We start from the raw sequence: 10,798 nt of genomic DNA, 5'->3' as shown, positions 1-10,798 counted from the left end.
AAGAAAGCCAGAAGCCAAAAATTTAACTGCACAGTAACAATGTACTTTTCTTCAGGCAGCCTTGTGTTTCCTATATGTTCAGTTTTCTAACATGCATTAGAATACATAAACTTGTATTCTAATGATTTTACATTTTAACATGGAAAAAATCTGAGAAAGGACGTGACCTGGGAGAGAGAGAGGGAGAACGCTTATCACAATGAAAATAGATACATTCATACCCAACTATATAGTAAGAATATAATCCACTTAAGTTTCCAGAAATAATACTTCTCAAAGCTTCCCCTTCACTTATGGGAAAGATATCTCCTCTGTGGCATTAAGTGGGGGGAAATCTGTTTCAACAGAAACAGTTCACAACAGGAAAGACTTTAACTTTAGTCCACTTGTCTGTTAGCCCAAGGACAGTCACACTGCCCATCATCAGTTCAAAAACCCAACACATAAATTTAGAAATATATTCATTTGTTATTTCATTCTAACACAGACATAGGTGTTCTGTTCTCATTCCCTGCCCTTTCAGCTTGGGAATCCACTGTTGATTTGGTCTCTAAACCATCAGCATCTTCGCGATCTTCCCTGGTAGCCTCAGTACAATCTGCTTGGGTGGACTCTCTCTCCTCCTGGTTCATGACTTCAGGGGTCACTTGTTCCAAGTCGACTTCTAGAAGTTCAGTCTGTACTTCTACTGGCATTTGATTTACCCGCTCGACGTGCAGCTCCTCCACGTGTACTTCAGTACCTTCTTCAGTCTGAATTTGACCCACTTCTAGATAATTCACCTGGACCTGCTCTGGAAGATCACTCATATGTGAATCATGCACTTGGCTGTCCTGGAGCAGATCAGGATGGACCTGTTCCACAATCATTTGTGCTGAATCCACCTGAAGCTGAAGCAATGGTAACACATGCACCTTCCCAACTTGTTCTATAATAGCCATTGATGTCACAGGTTCAGTCTGCACACATGTTTCTACTGAAAGAACTTCTTCAGTTACTAGACACTCTGAAATATTGTGAGTATCACTGAGATGCCTCCTGAATTCATTTCCTTGCATAAACCACAAGTCACATAAAGAACAGTGGTTGGGTTTATCTCCAGTGTGTATTACCAAATGATCTTTGAACAGGTCCCAGCTGTTAAACACACTGTTACAGACCTGACATTCATAAAGCTTCTTTCTTCCCTTTTTTGCCCGTACTCCAGTCTGGCATGCAGTCAGATGACATTTGAGGGTGCTATTTCTGGCAAATCGTTCATGACAATTTGGACATTCAAAAGGTTTTTCACCTGTATGTTTTCGAAGATGCTCTTTAAAATGTCCTAAGTGGTCAAACTGTTTCCCACAGTATTGACATATGTGAATTTTTTTCCCAGTTCTTTGCTTCTTACTGACTCTGCCTTCTTGGAGGTGGTAACAGTTGAGGTGCTGTTTCCATGCACTCTCCCGAAGATAACTTTTATTGCATATTTCACACTTGAAACTCTCAGTGGAGTGTAATTTCATGTGTTCCTTAAAATGGTAAAACAATTTAAATGAATGGTTACATTTCTCACATTGGAACAAGTCCTTCACATGTGACAGCTGAAGTTCCACAATTTCAATACCTTCTACCTGTTTGCTTGTGGGGTCAGATGCACAACCATCTTCTTTTATCTGCCCTTTTCTATCACCTTGCTGGTACTTGCTGGTAATATCTGCCAACAGTGCCAGGGAGGAATCATCAGAGGACCCTGTGCTCTGAATGTACTTTATGGACTGCTTGGTAGAAGCCACTTTCTCCAACGTTCCGATGCCTTCATCTTCCACTTCAATTGTGCCTTCGGCAATCTGCATCTCAATTTCGACAGGTTCTGATTCTGCAGAGGGCAATGACTCAGTGATAACATTTGAAGTTTCTGCAATCTTTCTTTTCTTTGCCTCACTTTTTCCTGTGGTATTTTCCTCTAGTGGAACGGAGTTTTTTTTGTTCCTGACTTCAAGGGCTTTGATAGCTTCTAGCATTTGTAGGAACTCTGCTGCTTTCCATACATCATTGGCTTCTTCTTCTCCTTGTATCATTAATTTTGCTGTGTATGTGAACTCAATTAAATGACGGAAGGCCATTTTACTAACACCTTCTATCTCCACCAAAGTTTCCCGAGTAAATTCCTGAAAGAAATTGTAGAAGAACTTACTGCAAGCAGCCAAAACAGCCTTGTGGGCCTTAAAATGATGTCCGTCGACAATGAGGGTGATGTCAGTAAACTGATCCTGCTCTCGCTGTTCATTCAATCGGTCCAGAATCATTTTATGATGTTCCGGGAACTCCTGAAGGCATTCCATCTTCTCTTCAGCCTCCATGGCGGTTGAGTTGCTGTTGACGTGCTGCGTCACACGCTGGGCTCCAGCTGACACGGACAGGACAGGACAGGACGCTGACTAAGCGTCAACCAAGCGGCGACTACTGAGGAAATGGGCCCCACCCCCACCCGCCCGACTAGTAGGCGGAGTCAATGGGGGGAGGGGGGAGGGGAGGATGGGGAGGGGGGAGAGGAGGATGGGGGGGGAGAGGAGGATGGGGAGGGGGAGGGGGAGAGGAGGATGTGGTGGGGGAGCTGCCACTGCTAACGCTAGCTTGTGATCCTTCCTTTCTCCTCTCCGGCAGTCAGAGCTGCTTCTTCGTCGCTTTCCCCTCTTGGGGTGAAACTCAGCCCACGCTGTTCTCTACTCCCTCGCCCTCCATTTCCTAGCGAGTGCCGAGATGCTGTCTCCGCTGGGTCTGGCTGTGCGCTCCCTCTGAGACCCGGACAGCCGCCAACAAAGGGTTTTCAAATCACTTTTTGTTTTCACTCTTAAATATAAATTGACAGCTCTTATTTCACTCTTAAATATTAAGAGTGAAGAGCTAAGGACGACTATTTGCGGAAATCTGCAATATAAAACACAGGTTAAAATGAACAAACAGAAAAGGGGAACAAGGGACGCCTGGGTGGCTCAGTTGGTTAAGCAGCTGCCTTTGGCTCAGGTCATGATCCCAGTGTCTTGGGATCGAGTCCCAGAGTCCCACATCGGGCTCCTTGCTTGACAGGGAGCCTGCTTCTCCCTCTGCCTCTGCCTCTGCCTGCCTCTCTGTCTGCCTATGCTCGCTCGCTCTCTATCCCTGACAAATAAATGAATAAAATCTTAAAAAAAAAAGGGGGGGAACAAGACGATACTATAAGATAAAATTTTTTAATCCTCTAATACCTTAGAATATTCAGCATCCATGGAAACAAAACAAAACTGGGTGCTATATCATAAAAAGGAATAAGAAAAAAATCTTGGAAATTAAGTCAAAGTTGAGGATATATATAGATTGTACATCCTTTCCTGATTAAAACTCTTCATAATATAGGGATACAGGGAACATACCACAATATCATAAAAGCCATCTATGAAAAACCCACAGCATATATCATTATAAAAAGAGTAAATCTGAGAGCTTTTCCCTTAAGGTCAATAACATGACAGGGATGCCCACTCTCACCACTTTTGTTCAACATATTACTAGAAGTCCTAGCATTAGCAATCAGACAACAAAAAGAAATAAAATGTATTCAAATTGGCAAAGAAGAAGTCATAATTTTTCTCTTCACAGATGGCAGGATACTTTATGTGGAAAACACAAAAGAATATACTCCCAAATTTCTAGAACTCATACAGCAATTCAGCAATGTGGCAGCATATAGAATCAGTGCACAGAAATTAGCTGCATTTCTATACACTAACAATGTAACTGAAGAAAGAAAAATTAAGGAATTGACTCCATTTACAATAGCACCCAAAACCATAAGACACCGAGGAATAAACCTTACCAAAGAGGTAAAGGATCTATACTCTAGAAACTACAGGACCCTTATGGAAGAAATTGAGGAAGATACAAAGAGATGGAAAAACATTCCATAATCGTAGATTGGAAGAATAAACATTGTTAAAATGTTTATGTTGCTCAAAGCAATCTACACTTTCTATTAAAATACCATTGACATTTTTCACAGAGCTGGAACAAATAATCCTAAAATTTCTATGGAACCAGAAAAGACCCTGAATCACTAGGGGATTGTTGGAAAAGAAAACCAAAGTTGGGGGAATCACAATGCCTGACTCCAAGCTATATTACAAAGCTGTGATCATAAAGACAGCATCATATTGGCACAAAAACAAACATATAGATCAATGGAACAGAATAAAGAACCTGGAAATTGACCCTCAACTCTATGGTCAATTAATCTTTCACAAATCAAGAAAAAATACCAAATGAAAAAAGACAGTCTTTTCCATAAATAGTGCTGGGAAAACTGGACAGCCACATGCAGGAGAATGAAACTGAACCGTTCTCTTATATCATACACAAAGATAAACTCAAGATAAATGAAAGACCTAAATGTGTGACAGGAATCCATCAAAATCCTAGTGGAGAACATAGGCAGTAACCTCTTCAACATCAGCCACAGCAACCTCTTTCAAGACCTGTCTCTAAAGGGAAACAAAAGCAAAAATGAACTTTTGGGACTTCATCAACATAAAAAACTTTTGCACTACAAAAGAAACAGTCAACAAAACTAAGAGGCAATGGAAGAATGAAAGAAAATATTTGCAAACGATATTTCAGATAAAGGGCTGGTATGCAAGATCTATAAAGTGATTTCTCTCTGTCAAATAAATAAATAAAATCTTTAAAAAAAAAAAAAGAACTTCTCAAACTCAGTGTCCAAAAAAACAAATAATCCAGTCAAGAAATGAGCAGAAGACATGAACAGACACTTCTCCAAGGAAGACATACAAATGGCTAACAGACACATTAGATGTGTCTGTTCAACACAAAAATGTTCAACATCACTAGCCATCAGGGAAATACAAATCAAAACCACACTGGAATACCACTTTATACAAGTTAGACTGGCAAAAATTAAAAAGACAGGAAACAACAAGTGTTGGTGAGAATGGGGAGAAAGGGGATCACTCCTACACTGTTGGTGGGAATGCAAGCTGGTACAGCCACTCTAGAAAACAGTATGGAGGTTCCTCAAGACATTAAAAATGGAGCTATAATATGACCTAGAAAGTGCATGACTAGGAATTTACCCCAAATAAACAGATATAATGAAAATAAGGGACAGATGTACCCCAATGTTCATAGCAGCAATGTCCACAATAGGGAAACTGTGAAGGAGCCAAGATGTCCTTCAATAGATGAATGGATAAAGAAGATGTGGTTCATATATAGCTATCAGAAAGGATGAGTACCTACCATTTACATTGATATGGATGGAACTGGAAGGGATTATGCTAAGTGAAATAAGTGAAGCAGAGAAAGACAATTATCACATGGCTTCACTCATATCTGGAATATAAGGAATAGAGCAAAGGACCACAGGGGAAGGGAGGGAGAACCGAATGGGAAGAAATCAGAGAGGGAGACAAACCATGAGAGACTCTGGACTCCAGGAACCAAACTGAGGGTTATAGAAGGGAGGGGGGTGAGGGGATGAGGTAGCCGGGTGATGGGTATTAAGGAAGACGTGTGGTGATGAACAGTGGATGTTATACGCAACTAATGAATCATTGAACACTACATCAAAAACTAATGCTGTACTATATGTTGGCTAATTGAACTCAATAATAAAAAAGAGGGTAGAAAAATCAAAGAAAATAATCATTACAATGATAATAAATTCTCTATAGTTTTTATAAGGTTCTAGTACTTTACATCCTTTCATTTTCTCTTTACAGTGAGTGGTAGGATAGACACTATTAATTTTGCATATGAAGAAAATGAGTCACAGAGAAGATAGCTAACTCATCCAGGGTCAAACCTAGTAAATTGTGGAGCTAGATTTAGAACCTAGACAATATAACGCCAAAGGAAATGCTTATATAACTACTACACTGCCCCCTTAGACAAAAGGAAAGAAAAGGTAAAGAGCTAACTATATAAAAATGGTAGAATCAGTCCAAGAAGTCTGACAAGCTCTAGCCAAAAAATTATATAAATAAATAAATAAAAAGGGAGGGAATAAAAGTATCAAAAAAATGACTCTAATAATATTTCACAATGGAAGGACATGGATGTTGGGTAAAAGGATTTAACATAGGGACACTTGGTTGGCTCAGTCAGTTAAGTCTCTTGACTCTTGATTTTGACTCAGGTCATGATCTCAGGGTTATAAGATAGAGCCCTGCCTGGAGCTCCATGCTCAGCAAGGAGTGTGCTTGAAATTCCCATCCCTCTTCTCCCACAGCCCCATTGTCCCACTCATGCTTGCAGGTACTCTCTCTCAAATAAATAAATCTTTTTTTTTTAAATGTCTTAACATATCTCTACCTCCAGACCCACTCAATAAATGAAAAGAGGCTCAGACCAGGACACATCTTCAGCAAATTTCAGTATACTATATATAAAGACAGGATCCTAAAACCTTCTAGAAATAACACAAGTCACATACAAAGGAGAAAATCAGAATCATACCAGACCACTCAACTACCACAGTGTAAACTAAAAGATTCACAAGTGGAAAATGACTTTTCACTTATAATTCCATGCCCAGAAAATCTATCAATTAAGTATGAATGTAGAATGAAGTTTTTTTTCATTTATTTATTTTCAGCATAACAGTATAATTATTTTTTCACCACACCCAGTGCTCCATGCAATCCATGCCCTCTATAATACCCACCACCTTGTACCCCGACCTCTCAACCCCCCACCACTTCAAACCCCTCAGATTGTTTTTCAGAGTCCATAGTCTTTCATGATTCACCTCCCCTTCCAATTTACTCCAACCCCCTTTTTTCTAACTCCCCATGTCCTCCATGCTTTTTATGTTCCAAAAATAAGTGAAACCATATGATAATTGACTCTCTCTGCTTGACTTATTTCACTCAGCATAATCTCTTCCAGTCCCGTCCATGTTGCTACAAAACTTGGGTATTCCTCCTTTCTGATGGAGGCATAATACTCCATAGTGTATATGGACCACATCTTCCTTATCCATTAATCTGTTGAAGGGCATCTTGGTTCTTTCCACAGTTTGGTGACCGTGGCCATTGCTGCTATAAACATTGGGGTACAGATGGCCCTTCTTTTCACGACATCTGTATCTTTGGGGTCAATACCCAGTAGTGTAATGGCAGGGTCATAGGGAAGTTCTATTTTTAATTTCTTGAGGAATCTCCACACTGTTCTCCAAAGAGGCTGCACCAACTTGCATTCCCACCAACAGTGTAAGAGGAATGAAGATTGTTCGAAACACATAAAGTTTCAAAAAATTTACCTCTGCTGTGCCCTATCTCAGGAAAACAGCAAGAATGTACTTCACCCAAACATAGAATATAATAACAAGAAAATGATATGGATAATAGTATTAAGAAGGGTATTCCAATTCTTTTGAAGAGCTAAAGGACATGAGTTTACAGAATGAAAAATTTCTCAAATAGTGATAAGCACATACTGACGTAACACAAAATTATGACAAAATACCCTTTGGAGATGCAGAACAAAAAAAATATGGGAATTATTTCAAAAACTGTGTTAGGAGAAATTACACTTCCAAAGTATTAATACCACTCTGAGATTCATTGAACACATTAGTGTTAAACCCCTAATCTCCCTTTACCTGACAAATCTTGCTATAGTTCTGTGTGATTTCACATTCATTTGGGTTGACACAGATCCCATTTGAGCATAATAGTTCATTACCCACCCTTTAACCTCAATGACCTTCACCTACACTCCCCTTCAAATACCCAAGTCCATGACCATCCCCTGGACTTCATTGTCATTAACTACTGCAGCTTTGAAAATTTCAACTCCATTTATCCCATTTTCATTTGTTTTTTCTTAGAGAGGGAGAGAGAGAGAGAGAGCAAGTAACCATGAGTAGGGGGCAGGAGGGGCAGAGGGAGAGTAAATCTTAAGCAGGCTCCAAGCTCAGTGCAGAGGCTGACTTAGGGCATGATTTCATGATCCTGAGATCATGACCTGAGCCTAAATCAAGAGTCAGACACTTAATCCACTGAGCCACCCGGGTACCCCTCCATTATCCCACTTTCTAATCACAATTATTTATCCTTCCATTAATCTCAGTCTCATAGCACTTACTCTTTGACTTTATTGATATCACAAGTATCTTAACTTCTTTATAACAACTTAATAGTCTTGGCCTTGAAAACTAGATGTTTCCTTCTTCCCTGTACAAACTAGGTCATGTGGTCAATTACATTGAGTTAATTAATTAGTATTTCATAAGCTCCATCAATTATTTTGCCTTCTTAGGCTTCTTCCCCACAAAACCACCAATCTTGGATAAATCCAAAAATGTACCTTCTTCAATACTTACACATGCATGACTGATGGATACTGGAGAAAACAATTGAACTGTGTGGTTTCCAATATTAAGTGATCTTCTACATGGCTTCCAACACAAATTACTTGTCCCTGACTAACCCCAATGATGGCCAATGTCTCAAATTTCAAAGGTCATTTCTGAATTTCTGTTTTACTAGACTATTAACACCATTTGACACTGTTTATTATTCCCTCCACCTCAAAACATTTTCCTCAGTATCCACTCCTGAGATACCACCTTCTTTATTGGCCATGCTTTTTTATTCTCCTTCTATATTTCTTGTCCTTCCCAATCCCTAAAGGCAAAGAACTAAAGCTCAGTCCTTCATATTATCTTTTCTATTCAAAGACATTACATAAATGGACTCATCCAATTTTACAGTTATAAATAAGAGCTATAGGTTGATCACCTTCAAATTTGTATTTCCAGCCTGACCTTTCTAAAGGTCAAGATATTCCTGACCTGAAATCAAGATACACATATGAAATCACCAACTTGGTATTTATATCTTAAACTGGACATGATTCTCACCTTTTGCCAACTTGCTCTTACTATGTACTAACTGGATTCAATATGTGGCAGTTACATTTTCCTAGTTGCTCAGTCCAATATTTCTTAGAGCTATCCTCGACTTCTCCCTTTCTCTCATATACCACATCCAATCCTTCAGCATGTCTTGTCAGAAATTGCTTTAAATGTATTCAGAATCCCACTACTTCTCATTACTTCTACTGCTAGGACCCTGATACAAATCACCATCACCTATCACTTGATTTAATTACTTCAACTACTTTAAATATGTTCTTCCTGATTTTGATTCTTCCCTCATGGTCTTTTTTATATAAAGCAGACAGAATGATCTTTTAAAAAATATCATATAATTCCTCTGTTCAAATCTCACCAATGCCTTCATGTGTTAGAGTAATTGACAGCGCATAATACAATCTAACACCTGGCTACTTCTTTGTTCTCACTATATTCTGCTTCAGCCACATTGGTTCCCTCCTGTTCCTCAAGCAAAACAAGCAAATCCTCCTCTCAGCAATTTGTTCTAATTTGTGCTTGGAATGACCCTCCCACCCTCCCCTATATACTATCACCTCCACATATTAGCATGACCTGATCTCTCATACCCTTTAAAACTTACTAAAATACTACTTTATTACAAATAATTTCCAGGCCTACTTATAAAACAGCATCCATATCCATCTTTATCTCCTTATCTTGACTTTCTTATATGGAATTATTCATTGCCTGACAATTTTTTAAAAATTTTTTGTCCCCCTCCCCAAGAATATAAGTCTCAAAGGGTTAGAGACATCATCTGTTTTGCTTATTGCTTAATTTACAGAGCCCAGAACAATGTTTGTCAGTAGATCTTAAAATATTTTCCATTATCAAAATCCTCTATTAACTCTATTATCTAATCTTACAAGTGTTACTTTCCCTGATATTATATTCTTTATCACTGCTTATACCATTACACTATGATTTATGTCCCAATAATTCTACCCTTAAGGTCACAAATTGACTAGATTGTTATGATCTGAGTCATTATTTTTACCTGACTTCTCTGTAGCCTTTGACCCTGTTAACTGTTCTCCCCATTTTGAAATGCTGCCCTTGATATCCATAGCACCACAATTTTCTGTTTCTCCTTATATTCATCATGAATGTTCCTTCTCAATCTCTTTAATACCTTTTCTTCTGTTTGTCAGTCAAATGTTAGTTTCCTGCAGGATTTTCTTATAGATTCACCTTGCTTTTCCTTTTTCCTGTAGACATTCTCCATAGGGAGTGTTATGAAGTCCCACAATTTTAATTTAACCATCCATATCCAGGTAACTCCTATAATCTGTATGACCAGAATGCTAGCCAAGTCCTGGATAGTCTGATTTAGAGCAGCTCATCCAACACGTGAGAGTTTAGCACTCTTGGATTCTGTATCTAATGATTGCACTATGTCATCCCAGAATATAGGCCAATAACTGAAAGCAGTGAATATCACCATTAATTTTGCTCCTTGACAGAGACCATGGCTCTTCCACTTAGCACTTTTTTTCATAGTTCACTGAAAGCTTGATTTTTATTTACCTGATCTATGAAGGATGAGTACTCTCCTAAGGATAAGCTTGAATCTAGAATTGAGCATGTGGCTTAGATAACTATGGTGTTTTTAGGGCCCACCAGAAATGAGATCCATACTTATTCTTTGATAGTGCCTCCATATATACTTTACATAGGGTCAGACCCTAGAGCTTTATCAAATGGAATTCACCATTTTAAAGCTATTTTTTTGAAGCCTGTGCTTATAGGCTGATGTCTGAAACTAAAGGAAAAGTAGGAAAATATCAGCTCCTGGATAGGTAGAATTTGAAAAACTCTTAGTCACAAAAATTTGAATCCGCACTCACAAAAGGATGGGTA

General features: G+C 38.8%; 1 protein-coding gene across 1 annotated transcript; it reads right to left on the bottom strand.

Moving 5' to 3' along the window:
* Positions 1-299: 299 nt before the first annotated feature.
* LOC116583339 (zinc finger protein 131-like) lies at positions 300-2,389 on the bottom strand. Its single transcript, XM_032331430.1, has 2 exons — positions 1,617-2,389; positions 300-1,514 (listed from the first exon to the last, which is right to left on the bottom strand). Exons 1-2 carry the CDS (start codon positions 2,343-2,345, stop codon positions 474-476), a joined length of 1,770 nt encoding a protein of 589 aa, XP_032187321.1. The 5' UTR covers positions 2,346-2,389; the 3' UTR covers positions 300-473.
* Positions 2,390-10,798: the final 8,409 nt, after the last annotated feature.

This window comes from Mustela erminea, chromosome X, assembly GCF_009829155.1.
Source record: "Mustela erminea isolate mMusErm1 chromosome X, mMusErm1.Pri, whole genome shotgun sequence".
NCBI classification, from domain to species: domain Eukaryota; kingdom Metazoa; phylum Chordata; class Mammalia; order Carnivora; family Mustelidae; genus Mustela; species Mustela erminea.
The sequence above is the reverse complement of the archived record's forward strand: the minus strand, read 5'-3'. Positions and strand labels throughout refer to the sequence as shown.

Excerpts from the sequence above, each read along its gene's own strand:
- LOC116583339 (XM_032331430.1), bottom strand. The coding sequence starts at position 2,345 with ATGGAGGCTGAAGAGAAGATGGAATGCCTTCAGGAGTTCCCGGAACAT. Across the intron at positions 1,515-1,616 it reads CTGACCCCACAAGCAAACAG|GAACACATGAAATTACACTC; the intron begins GTAGAAGGTATT and ends TACCATTTTAAG.